We start from the raw sequence: 20,561 nt of genomic DNA on the forward strand, positions 1-20,561 counted from the left end.
ACTAACAACAGAAAAACAGGACTGGGTTACAGTACCCAATGGATGCAGAGAAGCAACACACATTGCTGGGAATTCCAGGACAAAATATAATTTGTATATGAGAATATATCAGTACCAAATTTCAAAACTCCGTTTGAATCTACAGTTCAGTTAAGTTGGCAGTAGAATACACAGTTAAGTTCTAAATAACACAGATGTTGGTTGTATACCACTAACAAGGGGAGGCTATTATGCTGTAATCACAGATTTACTGCAAACTTTGTACACGTTTAGTAGGCTACTAATACAACGTGATGTGTAAGTAATAAGGTGCACTATTCTGCCAATTCCAAAAAAACTGCCAGAGAAGTTTTACGTGTCTATTATGCAGCTTATGTATGTATGCTTATGTGTCGGACGTTAGCGATTATGATGGTCAAGTAATTAGCATTCGAGCTTCGTGCAAACATCTATCAGACAACAGTTCAAGACTCCCACTAAAACTTAATTATTAATCTATTTTTTTTCATCAGTGGTTATATTATTTGAGTGACATCTGAGAGGTAATACAATTGGGGGCGGGGGTATTGGACATTACTATTGTGGTCTGTACTTTGTGACATAATATATTTCTGACTGTGAATAACGTCATTCGCATCATTAACTTGGGCTTTCAAACCCTGTCCCTTGTCCTTGAAAATTTAATTCCAAGTAGTAAATAGTCAAATAACACATGAAATTCACAACAACTTTATGAAAATGTGCGTAGTTTCTTTAATTATATTACCTCTCAAATGTCATATAAATTAAATAAAGTGGCCAGTGATGAAAAAATATAGATTGAAAAATAAGTGTCAGCAGGAATGGAAACATCGCTTGTCCGTGACCCTCTCATAATGCTTGAACGGTAATCGCTTGACCACTCTATGTCTTCTTACTACCTGCACCTTCACAAAGATATATCAGTTACATATCAGACGCGTAAAACTTCTCTTGCGATTTTCTCTGAATTACCTTGCTACTTGCACCTTAAAGTTGTTTTAATGGCCTATTAAATGTGTACAAAATTTGACATAAATCCATGATCCCAATGTTGTAGCCTCCCCTTGTAAGTTTTAGTTCCTAGTCTGCTCAGTTACATTTAAACAAGACACTCAACAACTGAAATTTTTTTTGGGCTGGACTAACTAGTGTCACTATTTGAAGCATAAAAGCAAATAGTAGAACATCACAATACAAACTAAGTGACGTGTAACTGTACAAGCCACAGAAATCTTTCATGGCAATATTCTCCCTTAATTGCAAGAGCCTGCAGCTTGAAAAATCTCATAAAGGGGCACAAATGTTACTCAATTATGCACAGATAAGTGGCATGAAAATTCAGAAGTGGTCCAGAAGAGGGAAAAGGGGCTGCTGTAATATATGCTTCAGATATATGACTTGAAATACTTCAGTGTTTTTCCTGTTCCTCATGTGTTTGATATTTTGCTATTCTGAAGAAGCCTGGAAATTATGGTGTGACAGACAAAATCTTTATTGTAGTATCATTTCACTTTTTTATTCCACTATTGCAAAAAATACCTGGCAAAATATCAGAATGGCGACGAGTCCATCTACCCCACACGTCTGCTGCCGTATTTGAGTGTGCAGGTGTTGTGTTAAAACCACCGCCACTTCGTCTAGTCGACTGCGGGTTTGTTCGATTTCTTGGTTCCATAAATGATTGTCTGTACATCCTCTCATGATCCAAGAGCCTCTGCAGTCGACCAAATATATCTCGTACTGTCTGTCAAAGAAAAATTCAATCGTGTGTAATCTGAAGCAGGCATTCACTGTTTACAATCAGGCCGTACAAATAAGACACACAGTAACATCATTCATACCTCCTCAGTAATTACAAGTTAATTAGTGTGGCTAAAAATAACAAATTAAAGTCTCAAAATATGCAAAATTTTTATTCTTCAGCATTTTTTAACTATGGACACAAAAAATCCGCTATTATATTGGTGCTTACACTTTTGTGTTGAAGTGCCATCTGGAGCAAGTGCAAGCTACCTAAATTACCCCATAATTAATGGTTTCCGCACCTGGGAGAAACCAATTTCTTCACTTTTGTGGGAATACAATATGAACTCAAGACAGAATGAATAGAAAGAGTGATAATTCAGGAATGAAATAATACAGCAGCGGTTCGCAAAAATTTCAGCTGTCAGAAAGAATGACCCGAATGAATCCAAACTCAGAGGAAGCGCAGGAGAGTGTTTTTGATGATAAATGATTAACACAACAAAGAACTGATGTACATGTACCTCCAGAGTTACATCCAGCTCAGCCCAGTGAAAGGACAAGCAAGAAAGCAGGTGCCAACACATTTCGTAAATGACAAAGAGCACAACGTCAGTATGAGTAAAGAGTATGAACACACGCAACCATGGCATTGCATTGGTTTCCTTTGTCAAAAACCGGTAAAACTTTAGACAGTGGTGGGTAAGTGAACATTGTTGTTGGGATGCCAAGTGGCAAAATGTAGTGTTTTTGCAAGAAGCCAACTCCCAACTAACCTACAGTGATTGTCACACAGTGTTAGATGCTACAATTGTGACCGCCATCTGATAGCCTGCATTGCTGAGCAGTGTAGCGAACAAATGCTATATGTGATTGATCGGGGCATCAAGGCCAGATTAATTCCCCCCCCCCCCCCCCCCCAACAAGATGAAATGTCAACAACAACAAAAAAAAAACACACACACACACACACACACACACACACACACACACACACACATCTGACATATTGTTGGCTCACAGCTTGTTTGTCACTGTCCTCCAACTATCACTCCTGATGCTTTGCAGGCTTGTATGTGAACCATATGGAGGAAGACTGTCCCAGAATACACTTAAAGACCTTTCATTTTGTGTCACAAGGTTTACCGACTCCGAGCACAGCATGCGGAGCATTCATAAAATCAAAGATCAGGTATATCTCCAAAGAGCCTAGGAATTGTGTAATGTTATGTATTTAGTGTTCACTTTAGTTACAGGTATCCTCCATGTATTGTAATTTTTACAAAGATTAGTGCTGATTTGGGCATGAAACCTTCTGTTCTGAAAAAGTTCTGAAACAGAGTATGATACGCAGAAGTGTGTAGGTAGGTGACAGATGATAAGCATAATTTATAAAGTTTGAAGTAAGAATGTGATAGAACTGTTACAAATTTCATAATGCTCAAGCTCAGTCAGTGTCAATACTGTGAAGTTTACCTGCACCTCTCATGCACAAACGACAGCAGATTTTCCAAGTGAATTCATTTTTGCACAAGCCAAATCCATATGATTTTTCCATTTGCAATAGGCAAAAGAAACTGTGACATAGTTTGAGTGTTGATTCCTATTTTTTACTACCTCATTAACACTCATAGCGACTTGTAACAGCTCTAACAGCAAATTAACAGAACATGAAGAACTGGGACACCATAAATACAATTAAATGAATTCATAATTGTGAAAAAGGACAACCATCAGCAGTTGGAATGATGACAATGAAAATTTTTTGCTGGACCGGGCCTCAAACCCAAATTTTCCACTTATCGCGAGCGGCCACCTTACCATTTAGCTATCCACGCATGACTCACAGCCAGACCCCAACTTCCACAGGTCGTCAACCATGCATTAAGACCTGTACTTATACATCCATTATGTATATTCCCATAAAGGTCAGACTTTTAATTGAAAGTCGCTTGCCCGTATTGGCAGCTAAATACGATACTGCAGTGCCTGTGTTGTTCTGATTATGATGCAAAGTTCCTCTAGACACGCATGGATGTCCAAAGGAACAAGCACTGTGGCGACTACAGCCATTATGAAAGACATAAATACAATTGCCTTTAACTGCACTAATGGTTCCCGTATCTATTAAATCATTGACTCACATTATCATGAGGTCAAGCCACAACAAAATCCCCTGACTGACTTGACTGATGAACAGTCTGTTCATCATTAGTCAGAGTACATTCCTAACATCACATCTCAACTATCAGAGTGTTCGCTGGACTATGTAGAACTTAGTAAATATAGTCTGGTGTTTACTATCTAATGTGTTAAAATATGCAAAAACAAAAGATGCACAGAGACTTAACCTCATTCTAAGCCAGCACTAGGTTTGTTAGACACAGATTATAGAGGAACAGTTCTGCAGAGCAGAGCATTGGGCAGCCCCCACAAGTCTGCTTTACATTTTGAAAGATACTGCTGTCCAAAGCTCATAACAAGAGCGTACCTGGGATATCAGCCAGAGAGAGAGAACTTATTTTATTTTGAGGAAGGGGAATTGGAAGACCAAGCATTGTTTGGGAGAATGCATCCACACCCGGTGTTGGCCAAGGTAAGGCGTGTGTCAAACAGCAGCTTGGGGCAACCCCACCAGCATTTGGCTATTGCTATGGATAGCAGTGTGCCCATTATTCTTCCTGGCGTGTGTGTGTCTCATGCTGAACAAATATTAATTTTTCCTATACTCACATTCTAGTATTTTAAGACTGGCTGGTAAAATGTGAATTTGCTTTCGAAGGAACTTGCGAGAAATGGCCAATATCATGGCAACTGTTTATTCCATTTATTCATCAAGAGAAACACATATGCCAGGAAGAATACTGAGCATTCTATACCCATAGCAATAGTTGATTGCAGATTGCTGCTGGGGTTGCCATGAACTGCCGTCTGACAAATGCCCTACCTCGGCCAAACCCAGACATGTTGTCCCAAACAATGGTCCGTCACCTCCAATTCTATCTCTCTTGCGCTACAATGATACCAGCTAATCCACTTTATTAACTTTTTCCATTCATAAATATCAAATCCTACATCAGTTCCTACAGTGGAGACACTTAGGTAACAATACATGAAATAATTTTGCATCCGCACTAAATCACACATAACATAATTTCCTGATGGACTATTTTTCCTTCCTTATGCCATGGGACTGGTTTACCCGTTGGTCACCAAGGGGTGTTTGCCCCTGCAAACTGCATCAAAATTTTAGTTCTTGTGCCAGTTGTATTCTTATGGTAGCCTTCTACACTTTCCACCCCTCAGTTGGTAGTGGATGCTAATTCTCTGTTGAGAATTGTGGATCAATGAGTTCATGGTTTACAGTTGGTACACGCGGACAATATGGTGCTAATTTTAAGTTAATGTGCCTTATGAAGTGTAGGCCTCAAGCAACTGTACAACAGGAAGAAAATTTGTGTAGAAATGAATGTTCAAAGGTGATGGTAGATTGAGAATAACCAGTTCTGCACACTAAATTTTCAGGGGACTGAAGTAGGAAGGGTTTCTTGAACTGGAGTAGCATATTGTTCACTACGTTCAAGGGAAACACCATGAAGGCTTCCTGACTGCTCAAGAACTAATCCAAAAGAAGACACTGGAGATAAACAGGAATTTTCCAACTGCATATGTCACAGACTTCAAAGTAAGCACTAGATAGTGCTTGAGGATGTTGATCGTGGGGCTACATTATGATGCAGAATAAACGGGGGCAGATGCCCGAAAGAAAAAGATTCGAGAAAATTTGAAATTATAAGATAAGTTTGTTGGAAGTTGCTAAGAGCTCTCTTTCTGAAACACTACATGACTTAATTTGCACAATTTGCGTTTTGTATGTTATGCTGCCTCAAGACTTAGAAACAGTTTCCAACTATAGTAACTGTCTTGCCATGCTGAACCTTTAACATAAGATTATACCTCTAAATGAGCAAATTATGACGGTACTCTAAACTTTTAAATTCGGTCAATAACCAACTGAAATACTGTAAATCAACTTTTTGTTGCCTCTGGAAGCCATTAGATAAACAACCTGCAATTGAGATTGGGTAACCATAGCCATTTAGTGATATGGATAATCTAAAGAAATGGCACGACTGTTGTTTACTTGGCCGACTGTTGTTTACTTGGCCATATGGACAAGGACGATCAGAAGTCTGTTTATTTTGATATGCCGTTAAATTTTATTGTCAATGGGAAGGGCATTAAAAGTGTTCCTGTAAAAAGTTCTGGCAGTGCAAATGCCGTAACAACAGAAATTATGGATGCACTAGTAGACAGGAGGAAGCTGCCCCCATATGTTATTCTTAACAGGAAAAGGATCTCATAAGAAAAACTGCCTGCAGGACTTATTTTTAAACATCAAGAAAGGGATGAAAGACAAACAACCTGATGCTAATTTGATTGTAGGCTGTTTCGAACAGAACACTAGGCTCTTTGCTTAACAGAGCGGGGTGGGGGTGGGGGGGGGGGGGGCAGTGCTGGATTCTTTCAAAGGGACATTTCATCCAGGAAGTTAAGGATCACAAGACAGACAAGCTAATAATTTCTGGTGGCATGACCTTCCAACTTCAAGAACAGATGATGTGTGTTGACCTTTCCTAACATTCACCTGAGACATCTTTACAGTAAGTGGCTTCTTCAAGGAGACCATGCCCTCACTCAAGGGGAAAGAGGGAGGACTGCATTAAGAAAAAGGCACAAAGATAAATACTGGCGCCAAAACCTCTGCGTCAGTAAATAAATTTAAAAAAAGGTGGAAGACGAGCTTTTTCTACGCCTCGAGTTTTGAACACTGCATTTTCATACATTATCCAATGAAGAAAATACAAAATCCGTATTGTTCAACTTCGAATGTAGCAGCATTTCAATGTACTACGAAAATCCGTCTGGCAAGACTGTTTGGGATGTTTGTCAACATGGCCAACTCTACGTTCTGAATTTTTTCCTACCTTTGAGAAGAGATGGTTGCTAATAGGAACTTTTATGAATTGTGAATCACATGCAGTATTCTCTTCACCATAAGAATAATACAAATATAAACATTTTGGCATGTATTCTTTCATGTTTGCTGCTATCTCATTTAAACTCTGTTTGCCTAACAAACTAAGAAACTAGACTGAGACAACAGCAAACGCGGAAGAATATACATATCATGTCATGTTTATGCTCGTATTCTTCTTATGCCTAATAGTGATACAGTCAGAAATGAGACATGGCAATTGACTAGATTTTTAAATCTAAGATGACTCTAATTTCTGTGAAGAATGTAATGTGCTAAAGAGACGTCTGCAATGATTTTCAAATGGAGAAAAATTTTGGCTAATCTCTCGTTCAGAACATCTTCTATCATACACAGCCCATTTTTTGGTTCTTGTTGATCATTATCAAAGAAAGCAGCAGTGTAAGTAACAACAAATAGCAGTCTCTTACCATTGTTTCACTAATGAGACGATTCCTCTCTCTTTTTTTAACTGTAAGTGGTGGTAGTGCGCACAAAAGCAAGCCATGCCACGTGCGGCGACAGGCCGTAAACACTCATTATCAGAATGCGACAAACAATGCATGACGAAGTACAGTAACGCATTTTCAGCTTAGATTGACGTAAACACCTACAACAAAGAGAACGACACTTATCAGATCAAAGCAAAATAATCAATCGATTCAAACCAGACGAAGCACGTGAAAAAGGAAGGGTACCCCTACAGATACGGACAGAGCGCCTGACGCATGGCAATGGCTACCTGGTAAAGCTTAACTGCTAAGCTTACAACTCGAAGCAAACTACTGTAGCTGTATCTTCACTCATTCGACCTAAATTGTGTCTCATATTACAATGGACCAACTTTGTTTCGATTTGGAGGTGCGGCCTAAAACTTTTCTCTCCCCTTGAATTTCGAGTCTCAAATTTCAGGTGCAGCTTAGATTCGGGAATTTTTTTTCCCTTGATTTCGAGTCTCATTTTTCAGGTGCGGCTTGGATTCGAGTGCGGCTTAGATTCGAGTGCGGCTTAGATTCGAGTAAATACGGTATAGTTGTGCTTGAGCAGAGTGCCATGGAAGAGAATAGCATAGAGCAGTGCTGAAAGGTTCAAATATGTTTGTGCACAGAGCTGTCACCAGAGCATCTGAGGAACTCTTTAACTGTGTTTGGGGCATCCCAGCAGCATTCGGCTATTTCTAAGCATAATAGTAGCATGCTCAGTATTCTTCCGAATAAACAGCATAAACAGACACCTCGAAATCAGCTCTTTCCCCAAAGTTCCCCTGAAAGCCAATTCTCAAAAATCCTAAAAAATTGAAAATGAAAAAATCTATAAGATTTTAATAGGCACGGATGACGTGCTTCCTTATCTTAGTGTAAATGCTGAATGAGGTTACTGAAACTTGATTATAGTTTGTATTTCACATTTTGCAAGATGTCGTCAAATGTGATAAAGGATGTCTGGAAGATTATCAAAACTTATCTGGGTACAACACCAATGAAAAGGATAGGCTGCTACTCACTTCATGAAGGTGGTGGTGTGTCACAGACAGGTACAATGAAAACGTCTGATAAACATTTAAGCTTTGGAATAATGGAAGTCCTCCTCCTGAAATAAAAAACAAACACACACACACACACACACACACACACACACACACATGGCCACCATCTTCAGGAACTAGAGCCTGACTGTCATGTGCATTTTCTAGTTTGAAAGGAGAATTCTTTTGTCCACAAGCTTAAATGTTTGGCTGTTTCCTCCCCTGATGAAGGCTGTGGCCAAAAGCTTTGTTTAAGTGTCTTTTAATTGTGCCTGTCTATAACTTAACATGTCTTCTTTATGGTAAGTAGCAATCTATCTTTACCTACATTGTCAATACTTGATGCCAATATTCTAATAATTGCAATATCATCATTTGTTGAAGTCTATAGTAAGTACCTCCCTCCCTTTCCCAAATGATAATAACAGGATGTCTACTTACCTGCCCAGTCCCATATCTTGGAAACTGCTGACACACACCATTTTGTAAAGCAGGTGGATCTGATGCAATTGATGGCCCTACAGGGTCAGGCTGTCCAAGTGGAGGACCTGGTGTCTGTGTAGCTGTTGATCGTCCAACTGATTCCTGAAGCTGTGAGGCAGTCACATTCTTGGTTCTTTCACCACAGTTCTCACTGAGAGAAGCTTCAACAGATTTTTGAGAGACATTTTCTGTGATGCCACCCTTATTTAGAACTGTGCACTGTGAACTGTTACTGTTTTCAATAATAGTTGACTGTGAATGTGAACTTGAACTAGGAATACTTTCCCTTACTGTTGCTGACTGGTCAGCCTTGCATCTAACATTCTGAGAGACTGAATGAGACACACCTTTTTTCATGGCAGGAGTGTCTAAATGGGTACAAAATGGTGCAGAGTCATTGCTTCCAGACACAGGTGACAAGGAAGAATGAGGGATCTCAGACACAGCTTGTGAAACTGTTTTGCCACCTGCGCAGACATTTTTAATATCTGTACTGGTCTCTCCACTATCCAAACTTGATGGGAGAACTGGTTGCTGTACTTCTGCTTCAGGCAACTCAGTACAAGCCATGCTATTAAGAGAAACAAATTCCTCTGATGTAACTGATACACTTGGTTTTGATGAGCTGCTTTCCCCAGACTGTTCACTTGTCTCTGAATCACAACTGAGTGTTTGGCCTTTAGTCATATTCACTGCAGTCTCAACTCTACTCTCAAACACAGTTTCCCTGTGGTTGTTTGGAGATGCTGGTAATATAGATTCAACATGCTGCTCATTGTAATTCCTTTCAGAATTATCATTGGAAGATTCTACTGAATGCTTCCATCTTAAACATGACTCTCCATTTTCACCACATTGATTACTGCTTCCATGGCTCCCTCTTTGTTGCATATGGTTGGTACAACTTCTGGTTGGTCTTGAAACTGGATTTCGTGGAGCGGCTCCAATTTGACGTATGAACTCATTGCACCTTCCACCAGGCTGAAAACAAAATCATACAAAAGTAGCATTAAATAAGATAACAAATATTAAAATATAAAATAATAAAAATGCAACATTTTCTTGGAATACAAGTTACCACCTCAATCTACAATTTATATTCAAACAAAGAATTTGTGGTATAATCTACTTGGATAGATAAAAAATCTACTCATCAAGCAACTGATAAATCTCCTCTGAACTGGGGTTCTGGGTGACTCTTTTTGAACTGACCCCCCCCCCCCCCCCCCCCAATGAACAATGGACCTTGCCGTTTTGTGCTTCAGTGATACAGATAGCTGTACCGTAGATGCAACCACAATGGAGGGGTATCTGTTGAGAGGCCAGACAAACGTTTGGTTCCTGAAGAGGGGCAGCAGCCTTTTCAGTAGTTGCAAGGACAACAGTCTGGGTGATTGACTGATCTGGCCTTGTAACACTAACCAAAACGGCCTTGCTGTGCTGGTACTGTGAATGGCTGAAAGCAAGGGGAAACTACAGCCGTAATTTTTCCTGAGGGCATGCAGCTTAACTATATGGCTAAATGATGATGGCATCCTCTTGGGTAAAATATTCAGGAGGTAAAACAGTCCCCCATTCGGATCTCCGGGCGGGGACTACTCAGGAGGACGTCGTTATCAGGAGAAAGAAAACTGGCGTTCTACAGATCGGAGTGTGGAATGTCAGATCCCTTAATCGGGCAGGTAGGTTAGAAAATTTAAAAAGGGAAATGGATAGGTTTGTAGCGGGACTTTGAATTTTACCAAGCTAAACTCGTTCCCTCAGATATAAATTATACCGTCGCAGCGGTATGAGCACACGGCGGCAGAGAAAATACTAAAATTGTAACTCTTTTTTTGTTTTCTATCCGTTTTTTGTCACTTGAGAGCCAAAGCTTAATTCAGACGTAAAAAATTATTAGTTAGTCTTGGTCGGATTAAGACAAAAAAACTCAATGATGTGCAGACGTGTTGTGAAAGTTCGTATGAAATTTGGAGGTTGAAAGCAGCAACATAAAATGTATTGCATTCAACACCAAGATGGTTTTAGTTTGTATACATTAGTAATTCCTGGACAATGAAAATTTATTGCAAGATTTCGGAGCAGCTAAGACTTTTCACGCAGAAATGAAGTAGGAGATTTTTGAAGACCTGGACGCCGCACGCGAGACGACATGTTAACATGGTAAAGGAAATTGGTTTGACTTTTGCTCAGAAATGCCACAAGGACCACCCCAACAACAGCTTTTGAAAATCACGAAGACCGATAACTTTTCTGTAATACGAAGTCCGATTTGCATTTCATTCTTTCCCTTGTTCACGGTCATTTACGATTTTAAAACACCTTTTTTATTCATCATTTCTTCCCACATTTTCAATCTTTTCAACCTTTTCTTTTCTTTTCTTTTCTTCTTCTTCTTCTTCTTCTTCTTTTTTTAAGATTAACCACTAACAACTGGCTCCTGCAACAGGACGTAATTTTCAGATGTGTCGTTTTTGAGCAAATTTGAAACTTTAATTTGTATATTTTTCCCAAAAAAGAATAACCAAAAATCCTGAAGTTTAAATAGTAACTAAATGACCAACTTTATTGTACCCAAGCAAATGATTATACAACAATATTGTAAAGAATTTTGTAACTAATTCAATCTGTTTTTCATTTCATGGCATATATTGTTGCAAAACTGTTATTTTGAGACCTTTTGGTGATTATCCGATGGAGATGTATTAAGAAAATCCATAATTTGACGAATACGATTTATGCCGAAGTGATTGACCAGCCGCTGCAGGACAGAAAATTTAGGTGAGTCACACAATTATGTTTCATTCAAACATTCAATAGCCAACTGCAGAATCCATTTTTCCCTTTCCACACATCCTGTAGTTTTCTTCTAGATTTTTTCCAAAATTATCTATCTCTATTGTAGTTTGTGGCAATTATAGTATTGTTGTAGCATATGAAGATCGTGAATTTGACCGCCAAACAGTCATTTGTTACGAAAAATTTTATTTGCCCTGCTGCATCTTTTTCAACCATTGTTTGCAATAGAGCAATCATTTACATTGACGAGAAAATATTTCAACCTAAATTTGAGTCAAATCTTTATTAATCAGACATATATTATTCCCTTTTTGACTTACGATTATACAGCCTATTACAATGGACGCGATAAGGTCGAGATAGTATCGGCACAAGAGTTAAGTGAACTAGATTCATCGTTCAACCAACAAGAAAGTACGCGTTTCCCACCATGGACGAGTTCACAGATCAATGCAATGATTTTGCCTCAAACTTGCAACATTTGTGATAATACACAGATGGCGACTTTAAATGACGAAATGTGGAATGGACGCGAGACTAGACCATCAGCGCCATTGTTAACATCAATGTCAGAACCGAATATGAGACAAATTCAGCAACGTGACACAAATCGGACACAGGAGACTGACAAACTGGACCGACTATTAGAGTTATTTGCAGACATGAAACGAGACGTTAGTCAGAAAATTGACGCAAAACTGGACGCACTTAGTCAGGACTTTAAACAAAGGCTAGATAAAAGTGACAAAAAATTTGACGTATTAAACCGTACTATGACCGAAAATTTTGAACGAACGACAAAACAGATGACAGAATTAAATAACACCACTCAACAGCTCAGCCAGCGATTTGAGACATTGTCCAACCGAGTCACTAAACAGGAAGAAACTTTGGTTACATTCACACATGAAACAAAAAACAATATCACCTGATGTGAGAATCATTTAGCTCAAATAGTTAATGTGCAGCAGGAAGTGAACACCTGTGTGGAAGAGTTAGCTCAGGCCCACACTTCAGCTAGCTCCACCCAAGAAAAGCTGACTGAAGAAGTGGGAAATATTACCCAACAGCTCACAATGGTAGTTCTTGAACAAACCCACCTCAAAGAAAAGATAGAAAAATTAGAAGACCGAGCGGACCTCACATCACTAAACAACGACACCAACATGGCCGAAAAAATTGTACATGAATGTAAATTGTGTGACGACTATCTGGACAAAAAACTTGAAACAATTACACAGGACATACTTTCAAAAACAAAGACACATGTTAAAGACGAGACAAAACACATAGAAGACGAAGTGACAAAATTACGAGACAATGTTGTGCCGTGTTTGGCGATTGGTGCAAACGTATCATCAGGGAACGACAAAACAGCTAAAACCATGGCTAATGACAAAGACAGAACATCTATTGTGGAATCACCTATTTCAAATCAAAATTACAATGTGCCGCTTTCTTTTCCACCAAACGAACAATATTACAGTATGACACCTAGAGTAGCAAGAGACACAAACCACGTCAATACAGTTATGCCAACCGGCATGGCCGATGACACGTTTGTAAGGCATGAGTATTTCCAGACATTTTCCAGTGAGGACAAGCATAAAGTCCACCCTACTGTGTTTACTAGATCATTTGATGGTGTTTTTCCACGTAGTTGGTCAGAAGTCGATAAAATCAGATACGTCACCAATCTCATGAGAGGACGAGCAGATAAGTGGGGTGCCGCTATGAAAGGCGGTGCCTTACGTTTGAACAAGCCTTCTTGGACGAATTCTGGTCCAAGAATGAGCAGCAGAGTCTAAGGAGAGAAGTGTGCAACCCCGAGACCTATGACCCTAAAAAAGAGACATTAAGACAATACTTTGAGAGGTACCTAGACAAGACACTGTACTGGTCCAAACCAGCCGACTTGCCAGCGATAATTGACACTTTAAAGAGCCACTTACCCTTTCCATACCGAGAGAGATTAACAGGAGTACCGGAGAATGACATTAAGACTTTCTTAAACTTCTTAGATCAAATGGACGTAGTTTACAGAGGCGATTCACGCCATTCAAATTTTACTCATATTAGTAACCAAAATCAGCACCGACCCCAAAGGAACCGTAGTGACGGTGGTTGGTGGAACCATCTGTCCGCGCCGCAACACAATACGATGCCTGCGTGCGAAACATATTCAAATGGAAACGTGTATGACGGTAGGAACAACCACAGAAATTCGTGGAATAATAATAACAACAATAATTATCACCCATATCAAAATGGTAACTACATGCAAAATGAAAATCACAGACAGTACAACAACAACCGCAATAGGAGACGTGAGAATAACCGGTACAACCCGGGCTACTTTGATAGGAACATGCCATATAACAGACATAATTACCACCAAAACAATAACAATCCCAACAATCACCGACAGAATATGTGGAACACACAAAATTCACGCATGACAAATCATAACCCTCCACGGAATCCGCCGCCGTTCCCCAGTACAGTTATGCACTCCCCGCCAAGAAGTAGCAATAACAATTGCGGCGCGCCATCAGCTGACGCGTGGGCGCCAACTGGTCGGAATGTAAACATAGTGGAGCTGGTCAATGAACCCGGCCAAACACAGCAGATGACGGAAAACAGTCGACAACCGAGCTAAGCGCTCGTGCTTCGGTCATGAGATGTTGTAAGAGCGCAACGGCTGAGACGGTTTGTTTCCTCATGTACGATGACAGAATGACAGCAGAACAGGAATTAACCAATGAGAAAAACATTAAATCAGACAGTTGTGTTAAAGAATTCATACAAGCAAAGGCATGGGTTAAGTTTAACGATTATGATGTACAAATTTTACTCGATACTGATGCTGCTGCAAGTGTGATGTCAACCGCATTCTATAATGAATTGAAACAAATTATAAACATACCTACTTTACCTGTACAGAATTGCCACGTGGTTACAGCCGCAGGTACTAAATCTAAGAACATACGCATGCAAGCCCTTGTTAACTTCACATTTTCCAATACACAGTTCAAGTGTAATTTTCTGATTGTAGACAAGCTTATTGTACACTGCATCCTAGGGATGGATTTCTTGAATGAACACAACGCAATCATAGATTTAAGTAATGGCATAGAGTCATTCCATGTCAAATCAACACACTTTAAATAAAAATTTTACCTCACCCTCTTAGATTTTGCTGAAAGTTGGTATACTTATAGTGGGTGCTGAAACTAAGAAAAATACCTAATTTCAATTTTTTACCTCAAACCAGTCCTAAAATATGGTCACGTAAACTTTTCAAAAACTGGCCAAAAATGTGTGAACGGACTTTTTTTAAAATTGCCCTAGAAGCTGCCCTAATTGAGCTAGAGAACTGGGAAATGTGTCATTTTGCAGCAGTTTTCATGCTCTTTCCAGTGATGGACAAAAAAACATAACTTCTAATTAATAACCTTTTTCAAAACGGTAATTAATATTTTGATTTAATTTTTTTACAAAAAGTACATAATTGAAAATTTTCAAAATATTTCCATAACTACTTCATACTGTTGTAAATCACATGGCAAAATATAAATGTGGGATGATGTGGGTTCATTGTTAAAAAAAATTATTCTGGATTCTTGTTTTTCACTAATGGCCCTAGTTTGACCAAACTGACCTTTAAGGTAGTACATCAGTAGAGGACCGTATACATAGGGCTTGATGTCTGTAGCCGTTGTTGAGATTATGTAGTCTGCATTGTTACCTTCTAAGGCTTTGTGTGCTTACAGCATTATTGTGCACTGTGGTTTTAGTGCAAATCAATTGTTACCTCTGTGTTGACCAGTCTGTATCTATTATATTTAATAGTTCATTTCCAAGTAAATCTATACATTGAAGGACAGTTTATAAGTGGTTTTTGTATAAATATGGAACCAAGTAAAAAGTGCAGTGCTGTAAGAGTGCAGTGTTGTAATCCATTGAAGAAGTCAAATCATTTTATTAGAGACAGAAAAAAAACTGAGAAATGTCACAACATGGATGCCCAAATTATTTCCTCAAATACCAAGTGGTGCCAAGATTTGTGATAAATGTAGGAAAGATGTAACCAAATTGAAAAATAAACCAGAGCCCATCAGTGATGCAAGTGTGGAAGAAGAATCTTCTGGATCAGAGATAATCATCAGAGACCAAGACCCTGACTTCACTCCAACTTCAGTAGTTGTTAAAACATTTAACACAACGCTTCAAGTACTAGGTGAGTCCCCAACTGACAAGAGAAAACTAACATCTAGGCATTACGCCAAATCAAAAGTGAAGAAAATCTCACCAATGACACGTAAACTTTTTGTTGCTCCTGAAACTTCTTTGTCAGACTCTCATACTGATGAATCCGTTCTTGAAAATCTTAAACGAAACTTTAAAAATTCTATAAGTAGAGCAAAAAAACTAATGATTCTTACAAGTTTACCTGAAAAGTGGTGTGTCAGGAAAATAATGAAGGAATTTAATGCCCCTAATTACATTGTTCGGCAGTCCAAAAAAATTTTGAAAGAGAAAGGATTTATGGAAGGTCCAAATACAAAACCAGGGAAGTGTTTACCAACAGAAACTGTCAAAATAGTACATTCATTTTATGAAAATGATGAAGTTAGCAGGGCACTGCCAGGTATTAAAGATTGTGTGACAATTACAGAAACAAGTGGAAATAAAACAAAAATATCAAAGAGACTTATATTGTGTAACCTTAAAGAAGCTTACAAGCATTTTAAAGACAAGTTTCGTAACATAAAAATAGGTTTCTCTAAATTTGCCAAGTTGAGACCAAAACATTGTGTATTAGCTGGCCGGACTGGCGCGCACACACACTGTCTGCGTGTGCACAACTCAACAAAACATAAAATTAATGAAAGAAAATGCCAAACTAAATACAGTAACAAACAGCAGCTTAAACAATTATAAGCAGTGCATTGCAAAAATGCTTTGCAACCCATCATCAGTTGATTGCAACATGGCAAACTGTGAATACTGCCCAGGAGAAACTGTCATACGTAAAATTTTAAAAGACTCCTTTCATGAAAACTTAATTGAACAAGTTCAGTTCCGACAGTGGATGTCAGTTGACCGATGTAATCTGTAAATTGTTCAGAAAACTTCTGAAGAATTCATAGATTTATTTTGTAGTAAGATGTCGACTTTGATTCGGCATGACTTCATTGCCAAGCAACAACGAACATTCCTTAACTCCACAAGAGAAAACCTTATGGAATCTGAATTTGTTGTCAGACAACAGATTACCATTCATCCTTTTGTTATATATTACAAACAGGAAGGCAAAATTGAGCATATGAGCTTTGTCATTGTTTCTGATTGCCTGGAGCACAATATAACTGCGGTTTACACCTTTCAAAAGAAGCTAATTTCATATCTAACAAATAAATTTCAAAAGATTCCAAAAAAGATATACTATTATTCTGACAGTTCTGCCGCTCAGTATAAAAATAAGAAAAACTTCCTGAACCTTTGCATTCATGAGGAAGACTTCAACATAAAAGCTGAGTGGCACTTTTCAGGCAGAGCACATGGGAAAGGGCCTTGTGATGGAGTAGGGGGTTCAGAAAAGAGACTGGAAGCTCGTGCAAGTTTGCAAAGGCCATACCAAAATCAGATCCAAACCGCAAGAGATCTATTTGAGTGGGCAGTAGATAATATCACAAATGTTGATTTTGCGTATTCCACTCAAGAAGACTATGCTGCTTCAGAAATATTCTTAAAAAGCCGACTTGAAGAGGCATTGACAATCAAAGAAACACAGCAATTTCACGCTTTCATTCCCAACACTACATCAAAATTAATAGTCAAATATTTCTCAGGTGATATGCAGAGTTGGGAGAGGGAAGTAACTACATCACCAGACAAACTGAAGTTACAAGATGTATCAGGCTATGTCACCACTGTATATGGCAGAAACTGGTGGCTTGGATACATTTTAGAAAAAAAAAAACGAAGAACTTGATGAAGTGAAAATAACTTTTCTTCATCCATGTAGACCAGCTAAGTCATTCTCTTATCCTGCACATGCAGATGTCCTGTGGGTGTCAGTTGTGGATGTTCTCACAAAAGTGAATCCATTTACTCTGACAGGGAGAACATACATTCTTAATGAAAGTGATGTAAACCAAACCCAGTCAGCTTTATTAAAATGTAATATGTGAAGTTCCAAGACAATTTATTGGGAAACTGCTTTCAACTCAAAACTTAATTTTTGTCTCAGGTTAGTGTTAATGTATATTTTATAGAAAGTTGTTTCAAAATTATTGTTAGTACCTATTGTGTTAAATTTAGCTATGTACAGATACCTGTTACTCAAAAACAAGCATTAGGTATTTAATTTGTTTAATAGTTCCATTTCAAACATCATGGACCAGAACTATTATGTAAATACTTGTACTTATTCATACTTTATTTCAGTTTGTAGTTAAATGCTCAATTTCTTGTTTTTGTTATATCAGTTAATATACTGTTAGTGAAGTCACATGAAATTAAAATAAGCAATCAACTTAATTATAAAATATGCTGATTGGTTTTGGTTTAATAAGGTGATGTTTTGATATTTCTAATACTTTTTTTACTTATCTTTCAATATATTTAAAAAAAAATCGTGTTTGTTAAAGGTCAATTTGGTCAAACTAGGGCCGTTAGTGAAAAACAAGAGTCCAGAATAATTTTTTTTAACAATGAACCCATCATCATCCCAGATTTATATTTTGCCATGTGATTTACAATAGTATGAAGTAGTTATGGAAATATTTTGAAAATTTTCAATTATGTACTTTTTGCAAAAAAATTAAATCAAAATATTAATTACCAGTTTGAAAAAGGTTATTAATTAGAAGATATGTTTTTTTGTCTATCACTGGAAAGAGCATGCAAAATGCTGCAAAATTACACCTTTCCCAGTTCTCTAGCTCAATTAGGGCAGCTCCTAGGACAATTTTAAAAAGTCCATTCACACATTTTTGGCTGGTTTTTGAAAAGTTTACATAGCCATATTTCAGGAATGGTTTGAGATAGAAAATTCAAATTTGGTATTTTTCTTAGTCTCAGTGCCCACTATAAGTATACCAACTTTCAGCAAAATTTAAGAGGGTGAGGTAAAACAGGTGTGTTGATTTGACATGGAATGACTCATATGTCAATTATCTGTAGGAGAACAACTAATCAATGTTGAACTTAACAAGACGATTGAAACACGAAAAAAAATTACAAAAGTGAAATTTAGGGCCATGTTAGCCTTTATTATACTTACACATGACAGAAGACCCTGAGGAAGCAAAAGTTATTAAGGCCGTTTTGCGACTCCTACAACACCTCCACTTAAGTGAACAGATGACAAAATTACATCTACTTTGAAGACAACATTTAACTTTTCAGGTAATGCAAGGTAAGTGCAAAGGAGCAGTGACCACCTGTGCAACCGGCGTCGAGCAACGGACACTGAGAAAGAGATATTTTACTGTCAATTATAATACTATGTTCTTTATTTATGTTTTATAGAAAGAAATGATATATATATATACACACAACATACATGATGTTTAACCTTCACTAAAGTAGAAGGAAGTTCATGGTTGAACTCGTGAGAGGAAATTTGATACGTTATTATATAATACACATTATGAGAGAGACAATCTCTGTGAGGTATATTTTCCATTTGTATAGACGGTATCCACAAGAAGTGGAGATATCGAGGAAGTACTGAGCAGATATGTGATTTACTCATGCAAGGATTTGTTAAGGTATAATACACCTAGTCATATGAACAGTCAGAACACAAACTGAGAATCTGTCATGATGTTACACTTCACAGACTTGACGTAAGGACACTTACATTTACGCATGATTTGGTAAATTATAAGCACCTCCTTTCACACACCCCTTGAAGGTGATGCAAATGTTATAATGTATTATGTTCTCTTTTTTATGTAGTAGCTGTAGGATTTGGTAGTTTATAGGTAGTGAATAATTTCTTCCATTCTATCTTTCTTTCTCCATTATCCTACCACCTCCTGCAGCTGGGTATTGTTTGTTTATGGAATGTAAGAATATATTGTGTGACAGTAAACTTTCAGGTATGAATAAAAAGACATGAATATTGATGGCATTACAAGCCTGGTCAGCCACTAGCCAAGATATGGAATCAAAAGACAGAAATAAATAATAAATGAAGGAAAGCCCGTGCTTTAAATATTAAGTCTGATATCCCTTGGCACGTCCAAACCTTAATAAAGAAACTTAATACCCCAATAAAAGAAAGCCAATGGGACTTAGTATAATTTTTTTAGTGTAAATATTTCACACGCATATTCTTGTAAATTTATATGTATTTGTATATGTGTTAAAATCTTGCATATTGTTAACATATTTTGAAATGTGTCCACGAAGAGTAAGCTTTCATAATTAACGATGTAAACATGCTGGGACACAGTGAACATTGTTAAAATGTAAATATGGCAAAAAAGTGTTGCAAACTGTGTTAAACTGTGTACATTACAAACGACAAAATTTGTGAAACCTATGGTGCATAAACCAAATAACTGTTTGTAAACCGATATAAACTGTAATTTACTTCGACGATAATGAGGATTTTCACACTGCAAATGAACGTTTGTTGGCAAGTGTAAACAACGTGATGAAACACCTACCTTTGCGAACATCGACGCCGTTGTTCCTAGCCGACCTTCAGATGCTTTGGAGACAACAAACTCAGCACCTGTCATAGGCGATGTGGAGGCTAAAAACTACATCGACCATATATGCCCCGGGAACAATAGTCATGAAAACGCATTAGGGCTTGGAGCGTTGTGTCGTAACAGAAGGCATGGACATTGCTTCAGATCATGCACACGCTCAATCTCATGGTGTCATCGGACTTAACATGGCATTTATGCTGGAATAACAACATGTAAT

General features: G+C 38.0%; 1 protein-coding gene across 1 annotated transcript in view; it reads right to left on the bottom strand.

Annotated features, from left to right (window-relative positions):
- Positions 1 to 20,561, bottom strand: part of LOC124774996 — a 338,749-nt gene that overhangs the window by 91,129 nt on the left and 227,059 nt on the right. Inside the window, exons 14-15 of the mRNA XM_047249749.1 lie at positions 8,769 to 9,791; positions 1,561 to 1,765 (exon numbers count right to left, since the gene is read on the bottom strand). Coding sequence (XP_047105705.1) covers positions 1,561 to 1,765; positions 8,769 to 9,791 — 1,228 coding nt within the window. The remainder of the gene's footprint in view (positions 1 to 1,560; positions 1,766 to 8,768; positions 9,792 to 20,561) is intronic.

Source organism: Schistocerca piceifrons, chromosome 2 (assembly GCF_021461385.2).
Source record: "Schistocerca piceifrons isolate TAMUIC-IGC-003096 chromosome 2, iqSchPice1.1, whole genome shotgun sequence".
NCBI classification, from domain to species: Eukaryota; Metazoa; Arthropoda; class Insecta; order Orthoptera; family Acrididae; genus Schistocerca; species Schistocerca piceifrons.